General features: G+C 37.9%; 2 protein-coding genes across 7 annotated transcripts in view; both read right to left on the reverse strand.

The window, feature by feature from the left end:
• LOC134801445 (voltage-dependent calcium channel type D subunit alpha-1-like) overlaps positions 1 to 11,532 on the reverse strand; it is a 133,003-nt gene extending 121,471 nt beyond the window's left edge. For all 6 annotated transcript variants that reach the window (XR_010145670.1, XM_063774011.1, XM_063774010.1 and 3 more), the window contains exon 1: positions 11,112 to 11,532. The gene's annotated coding sequence lies outside the window, so the exon portion shown is untranslated. The remainder of the gene's footprint in view (positions 1 to 11,111) is intronic.
• An 8,661-nt stretch (positions 11,533 to 20,193) lies between these two features.
• On the reverse strand, positions 20,194 to 21,733 carry LOC134801545 (cytochrome c-like). The gene is given in 1 exon segment (XM_063774141.1): positions 20,194 to 21,733. A coding segment is annotated over 1 exon segment (321 nt). The 3' UTR covers positions 20,194 to 21,412.
• Between the last annotated feature and the right edge of the window lie 3,758 nt (positions 21,734 to 25,491).

Consider the following 25,491-nt stretch of genomic DNA (forward strand, 5'->3'; position numbering starts at 1 on the left):
ACAGCCGATTTTCTCCGGAACTACTGGACCAATTAAGTTGAAATTTGGTACACATATGTAAGTTTGTGACCCGAATACGGACATGTAACGTAAACAAATTAATTTTAAACATGGGGGCCACTTGTGGGGGGTAAATGAAAAATAGAAAAAAAAATTTTTTCAAACTATATCATGTTACATATCAAATGAAAGAGCTTATTGTAAGGATTTCAAATAATTTTTTTTTATAATTTTCGAATCAACAGTTTAGAAGTTATTCAAGAAAATAGGCAAAAAATGACCATTCCCCCCCCTTATCTCCGAAACTACTAGGTCTAAAATTTTGAAAAAAATACATAAAATAGGTCTATACCTATAGATGACAGGAAAACCTATTAGAAATGTACAGTCAAGCGTGAGTCGGACTTAATTACAGTTTTTAATCCGACCCCTACGGATTATTTAAAGAGATTTCACTCACGTTTCACATAAAAAATACATTGTTAACAGTGCCGGATTACTTGGAGTAGTAGTTTTCTTAGAGTAATTGGTGATAATTTTCTGATAAGATAATCATTTTAAATATTTAACGGTCTTACCTACTTACGAGTAATTGTAAGGTCAAATTAAAAATAATGTTAAATTGAGAGCTAGCTTAAAGTTTTTTGTACTCGTCGACTTTAATGGTTGAATTAATAAAGACTTTGTAACCAATAAGCAAAACAAGCACGTGCTTAGGGCACCACGTTCAGGAGGGGCACCAAAATGCCAGGTTGAAAAAGGTGAACAAATTTTAAAATTAGGGACAGACACATCGTTTTTACCACACGATTTTTTTTAGCTGTCCAAAAGCTAATTTGCAAAAATAATGGCGCGTAATTCTTTCGGAAACAATCGGTAGCAGTAGAAGAGTCGTGATTACATGCATAGATTCGATTTCAACCCACTCTTTTGCGGTTCGGCGTTAGGTCTTATGCGAGGCCTTCTGCCTTAATTACACTTGGGCGTGGATCCAAATCCAAGCTTTCCTCTTTCGCAGCTAGGCCTACTGCCTTTCTCACACTTCGCCAATTCAATTCCAAGCTCTGCTTTCTTGTATATTTTATGCATGAAAACAACCTCGAATATCGAAGCCTAAGAAATATCGAGCCCTATGCGAAGCTAGGCTGATAGAAAACTGTCCCATCCCTTCTCTGTATGAAATCCTGGATTCGCGCCTGGTTGGGACTAAAAGTAAAATTGCGTTTGTATATCGAAAAATTTTCGCGCTCGCTTCGCTCGCGTTTTCAATAACTTTATAAGGTATGATAAAGGTGACATTCGGGTGGCGACTGCAGCAACATTACTCTGTTGCAACGTTACTGCTGCAGTACTGTCAACTTCCGTGATAAAATGATGATGTGACTGATTTCCATACTAAAAGTAAAAATTTACAACTGTCTATCATATTGCGTTTTTATATCGAAAAATTTCCGCGCTCGCTTCGCTCGCGTTTCTATTACTTTCTAAGCTATGATAAAGGTGACATTCGGGTGGCGACTGCAACAGCATTAGGTACTCTGTTGCAACATTACTGCTGCAGGGCACTGTCAATTTTCGTGATAAAATGATGTGACTGATTTCCATTCTCAGCTGTAACGCGGCAATGAACTTCTCTCAATTTACCAAAAAATCAATGTAATCTTGATGACCCGAGGGAGAGGGGGCACCTAGAATCCTTAGAGCATCAACATATCTTAATCCGGCACTGATTGTTAAAAATTGTGTAATATACGGAACCCTTGGAACGCGAGTCCGACTCGCACTTGGACGGTTTTTTTTTTTAATTAATGTTAATTCTTAAAATTAGCGCAGCGACTTTCTGGTAAATCTTATTGGGTCTAAATATTATTATTAGTCCAGTTTCCTCATTATATTTTTCTTCACCAAAAAGCTATTGGTACCTACATATAATAATCATTTTATAAGCACCAAAGAAAATAATTGGTACGAGTTGGAGTTTGAAACCGTGACCTTTGGTTTGAAAATGGCACACCTTTTTTGGACAATGTTACACAAATCGACCTAATCCTACTAGTCAATATACATCAAGGCTTGTGTTGTGGGTACTATACTTAAATACATAAAAAAAATCCATAACTCACGAACAATTAATATCTGTGATAACCACACAAATAAGTAAATGGATCCTTTACCAGGATTCGAACCTAGGACCTGAACCATAAACCGATGAGGTTAGAACACCGTTTTAGTTCACTTTCTAGGCCACCAACGTTGAAGTATTAGCATATCCATCGACACGTTTATAGTCGACAATTAAACACGGGATGCGGTCACCGCCGCGCCGGCACCGCTTTTACAACTCTTTGCAAGCGAAGGGAAATTTTTCAATGATTTAAGGATGACTCACATTAGACCGCGCCGTGTCCGGGCCGGAGCTTCCTTTTCTATGAAATGACAGGTGATCATGTGACGCTTTCCATAGAAAACGATGCGCCGGTAGTTCGGGCCCCGACACGGCCCGGTTTAACGTGAGTTATCCTCTAGATAAATGAAATGAAAAACTTTATTTCAGGCAACTGAGTGGCAGCGTACATGGGGGTTGGTACCAAGGTACCATGTTTCCTTTTTTTCGAAAAACCATAAACTGTTGGGCTATTTACATTCAGAATCACGAGTACTATTGAATGAGAAAAAGAAAAAAAGTGTCCCCAGTTATTCAAACAAATTTTGGGTGTCTGTTTTGTAACGGTCCATAAATGAAAATGCGTTACAAAACTGTCATTTTAGTGGGACACATTTTTTTTCTTTTAAATCGATAGCCCTAGTGATTCTGAAGGGGTCAGCCTAACCTTATTTTTTCTTACATAGTGGAGGGAGTCAAAAACTGGCAAAAATCGTCTTACGTAATAAATGAATGGCGCCCTACGCAGTTGAAATCGCAGGCAGAAGCTAGTAGGTATATAAAAGTGCAACACTGACGTATAAAAGTGTCCCTGAACCAGTTTGAGCTAGGCTAGCTATCAGTTGCATCGGGTCGTTGAGCACGGCCGCTAGTTCAAACCTAATACTTACATGTCTACTCTAGCGAAACTTTAGAGAAATATGGCCCTTGTAATAGTAGGCCCTGGGGGGCGATTATTGTATTTCGATCGCTCGATTTCGTCACTCGAAAATCGGTGGAAAACGGCAAAATGCTTATTTTTGAATTATGAGCGATAGAAATTGGGAATCTAGTGGTATAGACCATTCGACTTCAATTATATTAGTAGAATTTAAATGCCTAGTAGTGGAGATATTATTGAACGAAATACACGAAATCTAGCGGACGAAAATTAAAAATCGGCCCTGTAATAGGAGCAATAAATTAAACTGTAGGCTGTACTCTTCAAACTGACCAACATTTGCTCAGCCATTTTTGTTAAAAATAAAACTTGTGTTATGATTTTGTGTACATTTTAAAGTTTATTCTAAGACGCAGTGTGTTACGAATTTCGTTACGTTACTACTACTAACCAATTACAATTATGATAGCGTACATTGAAGATAATAATCAATTTGTATGAAAAATAGGAAGTCTCATAATTTTTAGAAGTTGTTAAACAACAGTTGAATTGTTTGAAGAGTACAATATATGTTTCAATTGTTTGCTCATGTTACAAGGCCCACCCGGTAAGTATTCCCCTATTAAAGGGTCATTCTCAAAAAATATATCTGCGATCTAATCGCCGCGACCCATACAAAATGTATGAAAATAGTCGTCGCAATTAAACGTAACCGCAGACATATTCCCAGAGAATGACCCTTGACAGGAATATTTTGGTTAGACGTTGAAATAGTGCGAGGATAATGAAACTTTACAAGCCGATGTCGATAAAATGATGACTTATCACGTCACCAATAAATGAAAGAGGTATATGGAAGTAGGCAATGAAAGAACTAACGCTCCTAATTAATGACATTGACTTCAAGGATGACCTACATTTTTTATTACGATTGAAATATTTTGTTTTCGATATCGATAACTAAAAGATACCTTGCATTATTTATTGTTGCTTATCGATATTGGCAACTCTTGAATGCCTCTTTGAATGTAAATCTGTCTAATTTTATGGTTATCAGTTCCCAAAGTCTCAAGCAAATAAAAAATCTATTCCAATAAAACTTGATTTATTAGCGGCCAATATGAATGATTTATTGCATTGGACTTTGCCAAATATTGTGATAAGAAAACGCATTAAGATCTGTTCAATGTCCATCTGTTGTAAAACTATAAATAGGTACGATTTGTATAAACAACGTTACAAATAAAATTTATGTAAATACAAGATTTAATTATAGGGACTGTGCAAGTTGGAGGGTCTGCCATCTTCTGGCCTGAATCAGAAACATAAACCATACATTGATACTTCACGCCAAAGCAAGTCTGTGTTGTCCTCTACCGTTCATGTACCTACCAAACGCCCAATATTCATAAAAATATCCTAACCAATATTATAAATACGAAAGGAACAGACGTCTGCCTGTCTGCCTGTTCCTTCTTCACGCTTAAACCGCTGAGCTGAGCCGATTTAGATGAAGTTTTGTATAGAGATTCCACGCAGACGAAGTTGCGGGCAGAAGCTAGTCCGAGTACAGTCAAGTGTAAAAATATGAGCATACAACTTACTCAAAAATATGTCCCATAGTTCGTAATTCGCTGACAAAAGAACTATGGGACATATTTCTGAGTATGATGAGCGCTCCCATATTTTTACACTTGGCTGTATGTACATATACATCCACTGGCCGCGCCACGATATGATCCGACCGCGGTACAAGGCTATAACCGCAAAAATCGAATTTCGCAAATTGCGGGCATTTTTCTCTGTCACTCTAATTACGCCTGCATTGGAGCAAAAGAGAAAGATCCACGCAATTTGCGAATTTCGGTTTTGGCGGTAGCCCCTCAAGTTCGATCGGTTGGTCTGTGTAATTCTACTGTAACTTAGTGTCATGTATTTACTTATGTCGTCATGTTGTATCTCTTTTTTGTATTAGTTGTGTAAACTGTGTGTAATTTATTTTTCGGCTTATTTTATGTTTCTTTTTTTAGTCTGTTACCTTCCGTGATTATTTCTCACTTGATGGTCTCATCGGAAGATCAGCGCTGGAAGTCGCCAGCAACATGCCGAGATGGGGCCATTTCGTGACACTTTATTTTTCACTATGTTTTTTCTATGTATGTCTATTGTCTGTGTGTTTGCGAATAAAAAACTATTCTATTCTATTCTATATACACGATATATTACATTCAAAAGCTGAAGATATTTATGCCTCAAGAACTAAGTAAGCAGGCAAGGTCTACTTTTGAACTCACTAGCTCGTAAGTCGTAGCTCGGAAAAGGTCACTGGGTTTTACGATCTTTGCTTTGTCTGATATTACTTGAGCAAGAATAAGGATTTCAAGTAAGTTATGTTATGGCGAGTGAAATATAAATTAATATACTGTAACGTATCGTACATAATAGTAAAGAGCATAGAAAACACATAACATAATAGGTAGGTACAATCATCATATATCGGAGCGGTCAAGGTGTTTGCTAATATCTGATCACGCCTATAGAGGCGAGGAGAGACCAAGGTGTTAAAAATATCTAAACACACACTCTAATGCCTTAACAATAGTGTTAAGGCATTAGAGTGTGTGTTTAGATATTTTTGAACACCTTGGTCGCTCCGATAATTCCGATATATCCAATGGCGACTGTAGGTACTCACTTTATGGTTTATTTTATGTTTTGAATTTCGTTTCTGTCACCATGAATCAACTGGAAAGACAAAGACCGAAATGAAGTATTTTGCTTAGGTAGGTACTTACTAAAATTAACTTTACAGTACATATGGTCCTATTTTCCCGCACTAGTGCGTAAAATAGCACATTTCGTGCGTATGTCAAAAGTTTAAAGGGCCATATGTACTGTAAAACGTTGTATGATACACGTGCGAATAGGTAATTTGCAACTCGTTTTAATTTATCGCCACTCGTTTCGAATTTCCTCTTTTCCGCACTTGTATCGTAAATAACTATTGTGAAATACTTATTTCGCAAAAAGTTGTAAAAATACTAGGAAATTTCTGAATAATTTGCCAGGAGGGTCATTTTCTGAGAATATGTCTGCGGTTGCGTCTAATTGCCACGACTCTTTTCATACATTTTGTATGGGTCGCGGCAATTAGACCGCAAACATACTTTTTTAAGAATGAGCCAGGAAATAAAAGTAGATTCCATTTTGGAATTGGATTTCGTTTCCCATACAAAAATATAACAAAATTCTGACCTTCCGTAAAGTTTTTCATTTTTTTTTAAACTTTCCTTCACTATTTCCTATAAGTACCTAATAGTTATTACAATTTCATTTCCGCTCACCCGTAAGTGTCCCATAACAGTTATAACTAAGTTTAGATGAGTGATAATCACCATTCCCTAAGGAAGTATCCTTAATGGTTGTTCTCGTAAGTAATCGAAGGAAGTTCGTATCGTTTACTGCGCGGTAGGAGTGCACCGGGGACCGTCGGTCGACGATTTCACGCCAATAACTTTTCTACTCCAGAACGGAATAAGGTCCGTGCGCGTTGGAGGGTCTGCCATCTTGTGGCCTGAATCGGAAACATATGTGCACATGTGCATTGCCAAAGCACGTGCTACCATATACCGTTCTCGTCGATACGTTTCCTTGTGCATAGTAGGTTCTGCTATCTTGTGGGCTACATCGGAAGCATACTTAAACGACACATTTACGCCTCACGCCTAAATCTGACCGCTCCTATGCTGCCCCCTATAGTTCATGCACGGGGGCTTCTGTCACGTCGACGTCGTGCCACAATATTCTAACAGATGGCGTTAGCTACCTAGAACGCAATTAGTTAGTAACCTACATCGCGCTTACGGAGTTCGAAATGTCAGTTACTAGGTATAAGTAGGTACAACTTCTGACTAACGCTCAGTGGACTTCGGTCCCCGGGCACCCGCCTGGAGAGATTAATCAATCTTTCCTACATAAAGCTGGCAATTGTAGGGTTCTTGAATTCGAAGAACCTTCCATAATGACTGATGCTTATCTGACACATAAGTATCACTGAAAGTTATCCCTTTCTCCATAAATAGGTACTGCCCGCAGCTTTGAACATTTTTCAATACAATTTCCCACCCTAAAAAAAGTTGAGATTGGTCAATACAAGTTTTGATTGGATAAAAAGAGCGCAGTAGGCAGACTTCTATAGTTATTCTAGTTCGTTGCTCCAGAAATTGAAAAAATTACGAGTTCGATATTTTTAGGTGATACTAGTGGGCATCTTTTAGTTATCGATATCAAAACAAAATATTTCAATCGTAATAAAAAATGTAGCTCATCCTTGAAGTAGATGTCATTAATTAGGAGCGTTAGCAGTGGGGAGACACTCCTGACTTTGGGCAAACTCAGCTCCGTTCGGCTCAGCTTTGCTCCGAGCAATTATTAGGGTTGACATAACTTGACGTCCCTTTGCGTGCACGACCACAGATAAGATAATTACTTGAGTTTCGACAACCCTAAATAGTTGAAAGGGATAGTGCCATAAGTTAGAAAGGGATATCATGATTCGACCCTGAATCGCTGTCAAACTTCGGTTTTGTGGGAAGTGTCCTTTCTGTACGGTAGTACTATTATTTATTCTGTGGTGATACAGGGTACTCGTATTTATGTGATTGTATATGTACTATCATTGCTAAAAACAACTTTTACTTTAGCAATACCTCTAAAATCGCAAATAGAAATCGTATCCATGCAATTGTCGAATTGAATTTTAGTGTGAAATCTTTTTTTTTCTCTCATGACAAAAGTTGCTCACAGTTTAAACTGCACAGTCGCGTATGTATATCGTGTTTCACCTAAAAAATACACCCCGTATGTTCAAGGTCCTTGGCGTTATCAGTTGCCTTAAATATCCCTTTCACGCCCGGGGGTAGTGCGTAAGTCACCGCGTGGGCGAAACACGATTATTTCCTTTCATGGGGTCGATACCGATACGTATTGGCAACAATTGAATGTAGGAGTTTCAGTGATTAGAGATACAGTGATTAAGTCATTGTCAATAGAGGTGACAGCAGGGTGTCAACTATTGGGCATTAGCATGTCGAGCACTAGTACCACCACCTCACACGAGCATGATTAACCTCATACAAACACGCACCTCGTCAATGCTATACTTACACTGGGTGCACGTCCACGCGAAGGACGAATAAAATTATTATGGGTCATTCTCTGAGAATATGCCTGCGGTTGCGTCTAATTGCCACGACTCTTTTCATACATTTTGTATGGGTCGCGGCGATTAGATCGCAGACATATTTTTGTTAGAATGACCCTTATGTTATAAACGTCACTTCGCTCGCCGCAGGAGATCGCGATGATGGTGTCAGTATGTTAATCGCTTAAGCTTAGATTAAATACGTAAGATTACGACCCTTTTTTTAATTCATTTTTTTATTTTACTCCATACTGATGTTGTTGTTACAACAGTTTAAATAAACTATAGTTGACCTGATCAAACCATTCGTCAGAAGTCTAAATCTACCGTAGGGAACCCTAACTTCGCCGTTGGTGCCCAATTTCGCCCAGGAAAAATATATAATTTATACCACATCGGTGGCAAACAAGCTTACGGCCCGCCTGATGGTAAGCAGTCACCGTAGCCTATGGACGCCTGCAACTCCAGAGGTGTTACAAGCGCGTTGCCGACCTTTTAAAAACCTGTACACTCCTGCTTTGAAGAACCCCATACTGTAGACCCTCGGGAAAACCTCGGAAGGGAGCTCATTCCACAGCCGGAGCGTCCGCGGGAGGAAATTCGTCTTAAATCGTACAGTACGCGACCATTTAGGTTCTAGGGTGTGAGGATGAACACCCTGCCGACGGCGTGCGGTGCGGTGATAGAAAACGGCCGTTGGCATCATGTCAAATAATTCCTCAGAGCACAGCCCATTGTACAAGCGGTAGAACACACACAAGGAGGCAAAGTCTCTCCTTAGACTTAAAGGTTCAATACCGCTTGTGAGTTTGGGATCATCGACGATTCGTACAGCGCGCCTTTGGACTGAGTCGAAAGGTCCAAGCTGGCATCCAGGTGCTCCTGCCCAAAGGTGACAGCAGTACTCCATATGGGGTCTGACTTGCGATTTATAAAGCAGCAGTCTTTGCCCCACTATTTTTTGTACTTATATCAAAATAATACTAAAACTTATTCCAAATCCTAAATACTGAATACGCCCATGAATCCGTAAACTATGATTTAATGCTAGTCAAGGCGAAGTTTGCAATAATAGCGAATTATAAGGGCTTCTTTGGTGTTAGCATAAATAAAAAAATCTTTGGTGTTAGCAAAGACATATCTAACTTCGTATAAGACGAATAAAGTCTAAGGAAAAAACGTGCCTCGGAATTGAAGCAAAAGTCATTCTCGAATAGATGGCGCACACACCTTTAGCCTATCCTCGGCTAGATGGCGTGACGACACCGTTTCATATTTAACAATTTTAACACATAGATATTAGTTGAATGAACATGGATCAAAATGATATAAAAATAATAAAATCATTTATCCATATATATACATTTTTTGATAACTTTATACGTTTTCATTTTGAGTTTTAGTCGTGTGTCGATAGATGGCAGTAAATTTACTGTGACTACAAAATTTACAATGACAGGACCCCTCTATTAGCATAAATACGTATTTATGCTAACACCAAAGAATTTTTCGGAACTTATGTACGAAATATCATTTGATATTCACCAGTCGCTTTTGAGAGGAAACCGGTGTAATCCCAATAAGACTTAGTTTACCCTCTGCGTTGGAAGGTGGATTGATTTCTGACACAATGATTGTATTGTTTAAGAATAGAATAAATGAAATGAATGAAATGGTCAGATGACAGTCGCTTTCGTAAAAACTAGTGCCTACGCCAATTCCTGGGATTAGTTGCCAAGAGGACCCCAGGCTCCCATGAGCCGTGGCAAAATGCCGGGACAACGCGAGGAAGAAGAAGTATTTATGCTAACACTTATTTGCAACAAACTGCAACGTTTATAACCTGTTATCCATCTTGCTCGAGGTTTGAAACCATTGATGACTTTGCGTATTTTTTGTTGTTTATATTTAATCACTTAATTGCGCATAATTACAGCAAAGTAAATGGCACTAACGATGCCATTACATTTGACTATTTAAAAGCCGATTAGTAGTTTAAAAAAATCAGACGGATGTTTTTAGGGTTCCGTACCCGAAGGGTAAAAACGGGACCCTATTACTAAGACTCCACTGTCCGTCTGTTCGGCTGTCCGTCTGTCCGTCTGTCTGTCACCAGGCTGTATCTCATGAACCGTGATAGCAAGATAGTTGAAATTTTCACAGATGCTGTATTTCTGTTGCCGCTATAACAACAAATACTGAAAAGTACGGAACCCTCGGTTGACGAGTCCGACTCGTACTTTTCCGTTTTTTTACACACTGCAACCTCTAAAAATCTGTTTCGGACAAATAGAAATTTGGAACTATAAAACACCAAAAAAAAAACTATTTATTAAAAAAAATAGTCATTATTATCTATCTGACTATTGTTAACCTTTATCAATATTGGCATTTTTTTTTCTATTTATTGACTTTTTTTAGACTCAATCCAAGCTATAGAGATTTCAAGGTGGATCTAATAAAAATGAGTCTTAGGGATGTGCAATGCGAAGACTCGAGTCTTTTTAAGTAGGTACAAGTATAGTGTATGTGTGTTAGTGTATGTATATACTTCTCAGGGATAGGTTGATCTGTGGTATAATATGTACTTGATGTTTAACTCTTTTTTTACGAATAATAGAGTAGGTTATATATTTTTTTAATTACATTACAAGATAGTATATTTTTATAAGTATGTACCTATAGCATGTAAAAATAAACGTATTTATTATTACTAAGACAGTGAATCACGTTTCAATTATATTAAATAATTTACAAATGTATTTTTATCTCAAAAATGATAAATCGCCTTAAAATGCTTAGCCTAAAATTTATCCGCTTTTAAAAAATGAGACTTAAGCAAGTATATTAAACTATATACTTACAAAGGGTCGCGTACAGTAAAAACAGTTAATTCACTCCACTTTACTATTTACACACAAACACAAGAATTAAATCTAAAACCTAAGTCCCGTCTCCACACCGAAACATATTGTGCATTATGTTGGCAGTTCACGTATCACAACCACAGCCATATTTGTTATTTAAAAAAAAACTGTTTGAAAATTGAACTGTTTGAATTTCGAACACGCCTTGATTCCGCTTATTATTTTTTAATTTTTATTTTTCTACGCGAGATGGTCGAAGACGGCTGGGCGGACTGGCGCGCGCAACCTCTGAGCCAACTTCAAGTCGTTCGGGTGCGCGCGCATTGATCAAAAATGGCTGACTTCACGGCGTTTCCTGACCTCATTTTGGACGATGAATTATTTTCTCGTGCACGCATCCTTATTTGCCATTAAATGTCTACAACGTATTTTTTAAGGAATGTATTTTTAACGGTTATTTGCTCGCATTTTTTGTTCAGTACCAACACTTTAGTTACCTACCTTACAGTAAAGTATAACCACATCAACAGGAGTTCCATGCATTGAGGAGGAGACGAGACACTCAAAAGGATTTACAAATTAAGAAACAAATATTTATTTTTAGATTATATAGCAATAAATAGTTATTTGTTTTACAAGGGGGCAAAGTTGTTGTTTAACCGCTCGTGCTAATATTGATACCCGAGCAAGCGAAAGACTCCAAAATTGAACCACGAGCGTAGCGTAGCGTAGTGGTTCGAAAAATAGAATCTTGAGCGTTGCGAGGGTTTCAAAGCACGAGGGTTAAACAAAATTTGCCCCCGAGTGAAACACAAAATTTTTCACCACACCAACCCGAAGCAAATATTAAATGTAAAATAAAATAGGTATCGAACAAAATAAAACCAAATCAAATCCAACTTTGCTATCAGTTTTTGAAGTGCAAAGTAAGCCTTTCCGAGCTGGAGTGGTGAAAAGGTGTTTTTTATCACCAACGAGGTCTTGCCCTAAAATGGCTGGGAACCACTTACCTACTCGTATATACAGGATGAATTAATGACCGTGAAAACTAAACGTTGACCTAATAAAACGAACTGGGTCTGAGGGCGTGAGGTTTAGGGATGGCTATAGCTATCGTAATTTATATTTCCACACGTAGAAAACATTATTCAAATATGTACTTCTTAGAACAAAATTACAATTAAATTGTCTTCAAAAAGGTTAAGTAATAATAAAAGAGTTCATATAAACTTTTAATGAAAGTTTATACTCTCTATATGTACATTTATATCTCTCTCCGGATTTAAGTATCATATGATATATAATCAAATATGATATATATATATATATGGCGGCGGGATTGTGTTATTAAGCTTAAAGGTGGACCACACCGCTGCTTAAAAACGCACGTCACTGCGATTCCGCGCCGTCACCGTATTTAGAGTTCCGTACCCAAAGAGTAAAAACGGGATCCTATTACTAAGACTCCACTGTCTGTCTGTCACCAGGCTGTATCTCATGAACGGTGATAGCTAGACAGTTGAAATTTTCACAGATGCTGTATTTCTGTTGCCGCTATAACAACAAATACTAAAAACAGAATATAATAAATATTTAAGTGGGGATTCCACATTTTTTGCCGTTTTTTGCGTAATGGTACGGAACCCTTCGTGCGCGAGTCCGACTCGTACTTGGCCGGTTTTTTAAGCAGCGTGTGGCCGCACCTTTAGATCCCGCATGCTACATCGAATAACTACGTGCCTGTTGTAATCATGCGGACATGTTGCGTCACAGACCACTCACCCACCAGACACAGCATATAAGGCACTCAGACCACGCGGTCTGAGTAAACGCTTTATAAAGTGGAGTCTGAGGTTAGTTGTCTTTGTGTTGCGTTCAACATAATATGTTTACGGTAGGAAACTGGGTCGCAGAATTATTTGCTTTTTTAAGGTAAATAAGGCGTGTTTTGTTTATAGGTGTAAAGAGAAGCCACGCACACGTCGTGTATTTGAAACTAAACTGTCAGCGCCATTTTTAATTTAGAATTTTTACCTTGCTATCTTTCATGCGTTTGTAATTTGATGTATATAAAGTACAATTCTGAATTAGTTAGGTAACAACAAAACGCGAGTTTAGTGACCGCGCACATAATCTCATACTAGAGATTTTGCACACATATGTATGTAGATTTAAGTACTTTTTGGGAAATAAATAGATTTAAATTTTTTTTTTTTTTTTAATCATGCCCCATTTTTAAATATATTTTTTATTTTAAAATAGCTGTTAAAAAAATGTATCTATAGATATGGAATTTTGTTTATCGCTTCTAACCGTATTAAAAATCGAAAAAAGTAATACGAAAATGTATAACTATGGTTAATATACAATAATTTGTATTTTTTTTTCTATAATCTCAATATCCAGGGAAACGGGAAATGCAGGGAAATGGGGACTCTGATTGTATGGAGAAGCGGTTATTCACTATCGTCTTGATGAGGAGGTGATGGTGAATAAATTTTGGGAATGAAGAGAAACCAAAACTAAATATTCTGCTTTATATTATTAGATCTATAAGAAGAAATTAAATTATTTTCAGAAATTATTTGAAATTGTTTTTATTTCAACTAGAAACACTACTATATAAATTGTAAACTGCAATAAATGTCATATATGTACTAAGAAAATGTGACCAAGGCCTCCAGTACCCCAGGGCCCCAAGCTGGGATAAAACCTTACATTTTATAGCGGAATAAAGGTTTTATAACGTATTTCAGTCCTATATCACATCATTTAGCCTTTTTAGGGTTCGGTACCTCAAAAGGATAAAACGGAACCCTTATAGGATCACTCGTGCGTGTATCTGTCTGTCCGACTATCCCCCCCCCCCTTTATCTCCGAAACTACTGGGTCTAAAATTTTGAAAAAAATACACAGAATAGTTCTTTACCTATAGATGACAGGAAAACCTATTAGAAATGTGCAGTCAAGTGTAAGTCGGACTTAATTACTTATCCGACCCCTACGGGTTTTTTAAAGTCATTTCATTTACGTTCCACATAAAAATACATTGTTAAAAATTGGGTAATGTACGGAACCCTTGGAACGCGAGTCCGACTCGCACTTGAACGGTTTTTTATCAGACTATATTATCCTTACAGCCCATATGTAAGCTATCATTACAAGCCCACGAAGTGTATATAACATAACACTGCCTTCACACCGTATCAGCACATCACAATCGCGCTCACAAGCGTTGCCGCTATCTCGCCTGTCAATCGGCGGTGTTTCGAGCGCGACTGTACTAACAACACACTACTAAGCTTTGGTAGACCGCATTTTTAGAAATAAATTATCTCTCATGCCTTTTTAGGGTTCCGTACCCAAAGGGTAAAAATGGGACCCTATTACCATCTGTCTGTCACCAGGCTGTATCTCATGAACCGTGATAGCTAGGCAGTTGAAATTTTCACACATGATGTATTTCTGAACCCTCGGTGGGCGAGTCTGACTCGCACTTGTCCGGTTTTTCATTGTTTTTGAAAGGGTTGTTAATGAAAAGAAGTAATTAGGTTAACTAAGTAACCAAGGGGCATGTTCAGAAACTCGTATTGGTATTGAATTTGTAGAAATTGGTATCATATTTTAAGGGGCCCACTGATTAACAGTCCGCCGGACGGTATCGGCCTGTCAGTTGTTCGGAACTGTCAAAATTTTGTTCTAACTGCCAGGCCGATACCGTCCGGCGGACTGTTAATCAGTGGGCCCCTTTACGTGCATTTCGTTTGTTTGAGAACGCAGTTACATATTTTTTTGAACTTATTAGGTTGATTAGGGAAGGACAATGGAGAAGTCTTCAAATCATATTTACTCTTAAGGCAACCGCTTACGGGTTTAGTTAATTATTCAGTTAGTTTTTCTGGGCATTTTCTGATCGACATATCCACAGTGCCTATTGTGCGTGAAACGAGGTAGCCCAACTCTAACCACCCCAGCTCCTCCACGAAACCTAGCAAGGTCTTCATAAGCGGTATCATGGTCGCATTTTTATCACCTGTCACGCCATGTGTCACTTTCGCACTTACATATTTGTTAGAACGTGACAGGCATGGTGACAAATGACAAAGAGCTGACCATCTTAGCCCTACAGGTTGCTAACTGCCTCCTTCAGTGTGCACGGATTCCGCTTACGGGTTATTCTGTAGCTTAATAATTATATACGAAATAAAAATATGCAGGAGAGGAGGAAATATATTAATAGAGTCGGACTAAGAGTCTGCAGCGGACTTGATAGCCCACGCAGTGCAAAGTGCAAGTGTTATTTATACGTCATTATTTCATAGAAGTTTGACGTATAAAATAACACTTGCACTGCGTGGGCTATCAAATCCGCTGCAGACTTTTCTTGGTCCGACTAATAACGGAACAAAATAACAATATGCAGGAGGGATAATGCAGATTTTAATAATAACGTCGTTTCGCCGGCACCGAGATAAGACTACTAATAATGTCATATCATTATCAAATCAAGATAATATTTTTAATATCCGAATCCGCCCGGGTCAAGGTCATGGACTATCGCGTCAAATATTAGTAACATGCTCCCCACGGAGTCGTAGCACGCTCGTAGCTTGTTCGTAGCACGTAGAGGGTCTACGACTAAGCCCGCACCACAATGGGGTCCGTAGAACGCTTAACACATTCAACACCAAGAACCCGACTGTCGGGTACACTGTTCGTAGCGACTACGCGCTACATACGACGAAACCGTGGCTACGCGCTACGAGCGTAACCCGTAGCACTTAGTGGTATTGAATGTGTTAAAGTGTTTGCTTTTACGGCGACCGGTCTGGCCTAGTGGGTATGATGCCGATGGTCCTAGTTTCGAATCCCGGTAAGGGCATTTATTCGTGTGATGTGATGAGGACAGATATTTGTTCCTGAGTCATGGGATGTATTTATTTAAACTTTTTGCACAAAATACAAAAATAATGTACAAATGGCGGACTTAATGCCTATTGATATTCTCTACCAGTCAACAATTGGGTTAAACAGAGACACATGTAAAAATTTAAAAATGCTGCAAGAAGAAAGAAAGAAGATGTTTATTAGAACTGCCGAGAAAACAACTATATATTTATTTATATAAGTATTATATCGTCTTAGTAAGCACAACACAAGCCTTCTTGAGCTTACTGTGGGGCTGTAAGAATCCATTATTTATTTATATTATATAAAATTTTACGACAAACTTTACTGAACTCGTAGAGGCCAATTCTAATTAAGTAATTTGAAATGAAATGAAATGAAATGAAATATATTTAAAAACAATTGTTACATGTCGAGGTAGGTACAATTTTGACAATACCATAGTGTAAATAACTTTATATTTAATTTATTGAATACTATTTTAATAATTATATAAGCCAACTTTGTTACAGTTTTTGTTCTTGTTATGATAAGACCTTACAGCTCCCAGTGCATTTCGCGCCTAATCAGTGTGAGTAATCTTCTTGATTGTATCATAAGCATAACGATATCAAAACAAAACCTTAAAAAATTGGAAACACAAAATCGGTCTCTCAATCAGACGAGACATCAATTTGTATGTTCTTATCTAACCTTGAATATGTATTCTTAAAATTTTCGTCTAAAACGTAAGTGATCTATAATTCATAACAGTCGTAACTATGATCTTTTGATGTTGATATAATTTATTGTTTATGAAAAGCATAATCTACATGTGTTCCCTAACAAATGTGTTAGTACTTATACATTTATCATTTTCATTTTGAAATTGCTGCCAAATTTTCAATACTAATGAAACATACATTGAAATGTTGGACTAAGAAAAGTCTGCAACGATTTTGATAGCGCACGCAGTGCAGGTGTTATTTTAAACGTCTAACTTCTATGAAATTATGACGTATAAATAACACTTGCATGGCTTGGGCTATCAAAATAGCTACAGACTTTTCTCGGTCTAACTCTAAACAGACATGGCCTGCGGGCTCAGCACGGTTCCATTTTTATCGACTATCACTATGCGCGTCCCTTTCGCACTTACATACTTGTTAGAACGTGACAGGCATGGTGACAAGGGATAAAAACGCGACCGTGCTAAGCCGCCAGGAAACCAGAATCTATTACATGTCAATTAAATACTCAGAGTAATGAAATGGGTCATTGTGTATAGAATTTTCACACCGTTTTCATCAACGGCCTGTCAACTCGCCTATTTTCTAACACCAAGATAATGAGTCATTAACATGTCAACACCAATGTGTGTGTGTGTTATAAGCTTGGCGGTAAATACCAAACCCCGTTATCACTGTTGCATTTCATTCAAAATTTGGGATGGCAAATCTACGTAACCTAAATTCGCCTTTGGTACATAACTTCGCCGTAACAAATCTTATAAACTGTGCCGTATTATAAATTGTATCATGGGCGTTTAATAATTCATAATTTAGGATTTGAAATAATTTTAAGTATAATTTTCATAATTAAAAAGAAATAATTATGTTATAAGGCGAAGTAAGGTTATTTTGAAATTTTTGTTATTTTACGTTATAGCAATTTTTACGCAGCTCTATTTATTGTAAAAATGGATATACATTTCTTTATTATTTAATTTTACTTCTGACTGACCGAATTTTAGTCATATTTTTGCAATTTATTCAAGAATGTTTTTACCTGCTTTATTCAGCACAACCGATATGAAAACAATTAAAAAAGCACAATGAAATAAAAAGACTCACCTGTTCCTTATTTCGAGTCCGTTCACATTTAGCTCATAATCACAACTGTAGAAATCCCATATGAATGAAGAAATCCACTGATTCACACTTTCATGAGCAAACTGACAAAAATGCACTCACTCGCTGTTTAGTCATTTTGGTAAGCTCTAACATAATTTATTCCACTCCCCGCGCAAATATATACTTTATTACCTACCACTTAAAGTTCACTTTCGAATGCATTTCTAAATCAAGCTGATTGGTCCACATCGTCCACAAAAAACGTGCGGTTTGTTTATTATACGGACACGTTTTATATTTTTTAGCGCCTTTATGCTTTGACAGGTGTTTTTTTTAGTTTGAAAAGTTATTTATAATGTTAACGCGATTCGTTCGGTCGATCGGAAGTTTTCGGTAAAAATAAACGGCGCGTGGCGCGCGCGCAGCGGCGGCTAGTGATGTGACGATCGATGTCGATGTTGCTATAATCGACCACGTAACAATGCAAAACAAAGGTTCAATGCAAATATGTACCTAAAAAGCTATTGTGAAAAAATGGGTATATTATAAATATTATATTATAATACTGCACAAATAAGTCCTACCTAGCTATAAGAATACTTGCTATACCCTCTATAGGGTGCCATGTGATTCAATAATATACTGTAACAACTATGTACCATGGTTCGCAATAAACGATTTCTGATTTCTGCATAAAATACCTAGTGAAAGGGCAAGTTGAAAGCCCATATGATATGAGTCAAATCGCCAATAAGGTGACAGATCAAAGGATAAAATAAAAGCCGTTGTGTGAAGTGTCAGAGATAATCTTTGAAGTCGCTGGCCCAATATTACAGGGCTCTATGTAACATTTTCAAGATAGTTGAAATTAAAAAAAAATGTCACTATGAAAATGTTCAAATTTCAGTTCGATAAAAGTGAAACATAAACCCTGTAATATTGGGCCAGCGAAGTGTTATCTGCTCCAAAAACCCCAAAACTAACAAAACAGATTTAGATAAAATTTTAAATACAAATGAAACATGAATAACCTACAATTTACATTTATACACAAATTCTGCAGAAGTAGAATCAAGCCCCACACTCTTTACGTTCTTAAAACCTGAACTGGTACAGTTCGTGCTCAAACTGTTACACATATATTATTTTTTATCCTGTAAATTATTTCTGTAAGTGTACATTATGTTTGTGTACGTATATATTCTATATTGATAACTGTGTATTTCCTTAAAAAAAACATAAATAAGATCCTATACCTAACGCGCGCTCTGCATTTTTACGGCACTTTAAATAAATAGGTCCTCCATATACATGTGAACTGATTTCCAACATTAGAATAATCGAAACTTTTTATAAACAATCGCGTATACAAACGAGATTGTGTAGTTGTGTGTGTGTAGTTGTGTCTACGTAATAAAAATCGTAGAATCATTAAAATTTACTCGATATTTCTATCGACACCGTCCCCTCCTTAGCCGTTGCCATCGGCGCCAGCGCAATATATCAAACGCGAACTATCTCCGAAACGGAGTAAATATGCTCATTTAAACGACATGTCGTTGGCTGTCATTCCCGGAATGCCTGGGTATATTATTGTATGGTTATATTTAGAAGGTATTTCCGTTTCCTGTGAACTTCCGGTTTGCTTGTAATTCAAAATGTAAGGTTGAGTCATAAGTATACTAACTACAACATAGTTTGTGAGCGTCAGCGGTATGGCGTGTTACGTCTACAGACTGGAGTTGCAGGCGTCCATTGGCTACGGTGACTACTTACCATCAGGCGGGCCGTATCCTTGTTTGCCCCTGAGGTGGTATGAAAATCACATACATTTTGGAAACATGTAAAATTGTGTTCTCGATAAATAATAATTAGAAATTTTCAAAATTACGGGTACGTCAATTCAATGTACATGGACGAAGCAAAATGGGCTGGTGCCTTCGTGAGGAGTTGACCGATTGCAGACTCGCGGACTTGTACCAATCAATCAATTAATCATTTATTTGCAAAAATCTTGTAATACTCGAGTATACGTTACTGTGAACTGAAATAAATCTCATATACTAAGGAAAAGTGACCAAGGCCTCCATTGCCCCAGGCTGGAATTGAACCAGCGTCCTCTGCATTTGCTGGCTATGGATGCGGTCTTGGTGGCTCAGATGGCAGAGCGCTGGAGTATCGATCCAGAGGCCGTGAGTTCAAGTCTCACGCAAAACAGTAATTTTTCCACTTTTAAAAATAATTTGAACTGTTCTAATAGTATAGTTTACTGTCCTTCAGCTGACGAGGTTTCTAAAAATGTTTTAAGGCTTCTTCTAAAGGGGTATAAAAGAACAAAGTTATTAAAAGCCGAACATAATGGATTGTATTCGAAGTAAATAAACAACTTTAATTAAATTCTAGGATAGTTCGTTCTATCTTTGCGGCCAGACTTACAGTTCGCGCACGAAGTCCGAGACATGCCAAAGAAGAAGGCATTGAACATGTACAGACACCTAGAATAATATGTTACTCTTCGAAGGCCGCAAATATATGTGACACGCTCTTATGGTTCTACTAATAAGATCGTGTCAGATATTTTTGTAGCCTTCGTTGTGTAACATTTATTATTGCAGATGACTGTACAGCCTCCCACTTTCTTAGCCCCAAAATTCTTGGAACTCGTGCGGAACTGTAGTCAAAATATTATAACCATGAGGGCTGCGATTTGTATAAAAAAACACTATAGTAATCATTATCAAGTACCGTAACTTTTCTCAACATTGCCTACAATCAGAAACATTGCTTGGTTCAAAAAAATCGAATAAACGGCTGTTTATATTTAATTCTTCGTAAGGTGCTTTGGGGCTACTTCGAAAATGAGGTATTATTGAAAAATGCAAATATCTCCAAAACTAGAAACACTTTCTACTGCAGCAGAAGAAAATAAGATGCTTTAGTAACCGCTGTAGTAACGTAAGTCTTACCAAAGTACGAGTTCCTTCTAGTTATTTTTTGCTTTTTTTTTATGATATAGGAGGCAAATGAGCAGACAGATCACCTAATGGTAAGCGATTACCGTCGCTCACGGACACCCGCAACACCAGAGGGGTTGTATGTGCGTCGCCGACCTTTAAGATGGGAGTACCCTCTTTTCTTGAAGGTTTGAAGGTCGTACCTGTCCGGAAATACCGCAGGCGACAGTTCATTCAACAGTTTAGCAGATATTATCTATGTCAGCATTATCCCACTTTCGAAGTTACCCCAATGCTTCATAAATTGAAGAAAGGCGACCAAAAATAGGAATTAAATATCCTTAAACAGCGGTTGAGTAAGGTCAGGTCAGCAATGTTTGTGACAAGCAACGTTGAGAATCTTTACGGTACCTAAATACACTAAATATGTCATTCTCAACCAAAAGGTCGTCAGGTATTGTCGGTTGTCAACAAGGCGCTATTTCCATGTAGCTACAATTTGAAATCAACCTTATCGACAACCGACAATGTGGTACCTTTTGGTTGATAACTTCACAAATGGTCAAACAGACACTTCTTATTCCATATTTCTTCAGTTACTTGGTTACTTTGTAGCAGTCTTAAGGTACGCGATGATATCTGCCACGTCCGCCGGCTTTTTAAGCCCGGCAAACACCATTTTTGTGCCAGGAACGAACTTCTTCGGGTTCGTCAGGTATTCAGTCAAAGCTGCCTCGTTCCACGTCACCCCTTTGTTCTTCATAGGGTCCGAGAAGTTGAATCCGGCAGCGGTACCTGACTTACGGCCGAAAAGCCCGTGGAGTTTGGGCCCAACTTTGTGTTTCCCTACGGAATCTACGGTATGGCATTGCGCGCAACTTCTCACAAACAGCTTTTTACCATTTTCGGCGCTCATGTTTTACATTTAGGTTTGTTCGTTGGTAAAAAGGCTAGCTATGGTTTTTTTATCGTGGGAGATTGAGGTGGAGACGGGGCTTGATTTTTTTTGACGTTTTTGACAATGCTTGACAGTTACTTTTTGTTTGTTTTTTGACATGGGAACTCTTTTAAGTTGTGAGCATAGTTTCCAAATAGTTTCGGTGCCTTATGGCAAAAGAGTAGTATAATTTATTTATACTTAGAGGATATAACCATTAATTACTCCGAGAATATATATGAGCCTTATGGTCACCTTTCATTTCGTATTTTTTGTCACAGATTAATAACGTTTTGAAACCATGCCGTTTTCTGTGCTTAAAAATTTAGGTAAAATTTAATTAAAGTTTATTTTCCTCGAAAGATCTATTCTGGAAACTTTTGATAGTTTAGGCATAACCATAGAGTTATATATTTGAGGTCCATGGGCATAATAATACTTTTACTCCGAGTAATAATACATTCTATGACTTCACTTTCTACACAAACTGTGACCTCAATAAAAGAGTGTTTAGCGTGTGTTGTAGAGGTGGGTTTATTACGTCTGAGAGAGACAAAGCCAATAATAAATAAATCGTTTATTCAATAAACTAGACACACATTTTACAATTTCGCATTCAAGAAATATCTCCTCACCTCACCTCACGAAAAATCATTTAGGTACAGTCGACGTCAAATATATGTTTACACTTTTGCACCTTACTCCTTTGTAATAAGGCGAATAATGTAAACATATCTTTGACGTCGACTGTACGATTAAGGTTTTACTTCCGACTCTGACAGTTTCTTAAAGTAAGCCATTATGTCTTCCCGTTCCTGCGGTTTCTTCAGGCCAACGAACAGCATCTTGGTACCGGGGACCATTTTCCTGGGGTCTTCTAAAAATTTTTGTAGGTTCTCGTCGTCCCAGACGGGACCCTTCTTACGAATAGCTTCAGAGTAGGCGTAATCTGAGAGAAAATTTATAAGTTAAAATAGCAAAATATTTTGCAATATTTTGTATTGATGCAACTCTTACATACAAGTAAAGATTTTTGCAGAAATCGCGAAGCGTCTGGTTGACATAATTGGTGACCGAAGAGCTGGCGGCTTCCTTGTACAACGTATCAGCATTGTGATACAGCGAGGAAATGCCGCCAGCATCCTTTATAATAATAATAATAAATACGAGAATCTCGTGAAGGCCGAGAAGGACAAGTCCAGTAAGTACCTAGACTTGGCTCACGAGATAACCGCCATGTGGGATGTTGATTCGACGATCATTGTCCCGATAGTCGTTTCAGTGAACGGTCTAATAGCGAAGAGTCTCGACTAACATCTTGAGAGACTCTCGCTAGGTGGTTGGATCAAGGGACAGATGCAGAAGGCGGTGATCTTGGTCACGGCGCGGATAGTACGTCGGTTCCTCTCTCTGCGGCCCTGACCACCGGTAGCTTGGGCCTTGCCCTGCTGCTGGCGGCACCCTAGGTTAGGTTTTTTATAATGTGTTTATATGTATCTTTTATTGTTTTGTAAGTGTTTTTATATTTTACTTTTATATTCTTTTTTTTTCTATTATTTATTTATTTTATGCCTCAAGGGCCTATTTTAGATTTAAGCTATATATATATTTAGTTATTCATTTAGTTTAGTATTAGTACCTCTGTATAATATCTATGGCAAGCTATGGCCAATATAGTTATCGGAAGGTTTGTAGTAGGTTAGTAGTAAAACACGTGTTACTAAGAGCGTTTTCACTTTGTCCGATCCGATATCGGATATCGGAAGGAAGTACATGTGTTTCTCTGTATTTATATATGCATTTAATAAATCATAGTTACTAAAAAACGATAAATAACGCAAAAAAGGTGGACTTAATGCCAATGACACTCTCCTGCAGCTGTTTTTGTCATAGGCGCCTTCCGACATCCGATATCGGATAGGCGCTTCCGATATTTGTTTGTGTGCGTATGTGTAGGCGTAATGCTTGTTGTAGTGTGCGTGACCGCTAAAGACGGCGCACGGGCGCGCCGCCGCGCGGCCTGACTACGGGGATGTAGGATCTTACATCCGATAGGTATCGGAACGGACAATGTGAAAACGCTCTAAGGCTCATTTTTGGTGATGATGGTGGTGGTGATGGTTATGGTAGTATGCTGAGATTAGAGTATATTTATACCAGTGAACTGGCTGTATTATTTGCCACCGTAGTAAAATAAGTACCTTCAGATATGCAAGCTCTTTTTCCATAAAACCCGAAAAGATTGGGTCCTACTTTATGCTTAGCCCCTAATTCCATGGAGTGGCAACACGCACATCGGGTTAGGAAGAGCTTCTTCCCAACGTTGGGGTCGCTCATGTCTTTCATATTGAATATTTATTAAATTTTGTGGTTTCGTAAATTTATAAATATAACTATAAATTTAGTGGTTTTGTTTTAAGGTGAAAAGTGAATGAATAAAATATGGCGTTATAATTTGACATGAATTTGACAGTGGTCATCAGTTGTCAGTGACTAAAACAGTTACAGGCACGTAGGTTTTATATTAATATACCTAGTACGCGAAACTCTGCGTAGGGCCACTACTACAATCCATCACAATCTGGGGGTCTACCGCGAAACAATAAAATAGAAATTTCGTTATCTAATCTCTTTCACTCTTGCATATTCGAGCGATAAAGAGGCAGATAACTAAATTTCGATTTTCACGTTTACCGGTAGATCCTTGTTAACAAACCGCCTTGATTCATCAATGTCATATTTTATTGTCTGTGAAAACTTGTCAAAAAACAGTTTAAGGTTTAAGTATGTATAAGTTAGTCTATGAATTTACTGAGTCGGTAGTGCTGCACTCTGGCGGCAGAACATTGCAGTAATATCCCCTATAGGGAATAGTACGCGAAACTCTGCGTAGGGGACGCCACTACTATAATCCATCACAATATGGGGTCTACCGCGAAACAATAAAAACGAAATTTCGTTATCTAATCTCTCTTTCACTCTTGGATATTCGAGTGATAAAGAGGCAGATAACTAAATTTCGATTTTCACGTTTCCAGGTAGGCCCTTGTTAACAAACCGCCTTGATTCATCAATGTCATATTTTATTCTCTGTGAAAACTTGTCAAAAAACAGTTTAAGGCACAATATGTATGAGTTACTCTATTTGTCGGCTGTAATAGGGAATATTACGCAAAACTCTACGTAGAGGGCGTCATTAACTCAACTTTAATCGTAAAATATGCTCGTGTGCACAAATTTAACATCTGAAGTCGGTGTCGCTGTATCACCCTGTATGTTATGCACTACCTTCATACTATATCTAGATTTTTCTAATAAATTCATGGCCTACTGTGAAACACGAGAATCGAAAGATCGGTTTCTACCTCTCTATCACTCTTGCTTATTCGATCGATAGAGAGGCAGATTAACGAATCTGGGGGTCTACCGCGAAACAAGAAAATCTAAATTTCGTTATTTAATCTCTCTATCATTATTGCATATTCGAGCGATTAAGAGGCAAATAGGTCAGACCAAGAATAGTCTGCAGCGGATTTGATAGCCCTCGCAGTGCAAGTGTTATTTTAAACGTCAAACTTCTATGAAATTATGAAGTATAAATTACACTTGCACTGCGTTGGCTATCAAATCCGCTGCAGACTTTTTATGGGCCGACCGATTTTCGCGTTTCGCGGTAGGCCACCTGTAAACAAACCGCCTTGATGCATCAATGTCATAATGAAAACTTGTCAAAAAACTGTTTAAGG

The sequence above is a fragment of the Cydia splendana genome, chromosome 22, assembly GCF_910591565.1.
Source record: "Cydia splendana chromosome 22, ilCydSple1.2, whole genome shotgun sequence".
NCBI classification, from domain to species: Eukaryota; Metazoa; Arthropoda; class Insecta; order Lepidoptera; family Tortricidae; genus Cydia; species Cydia splendana.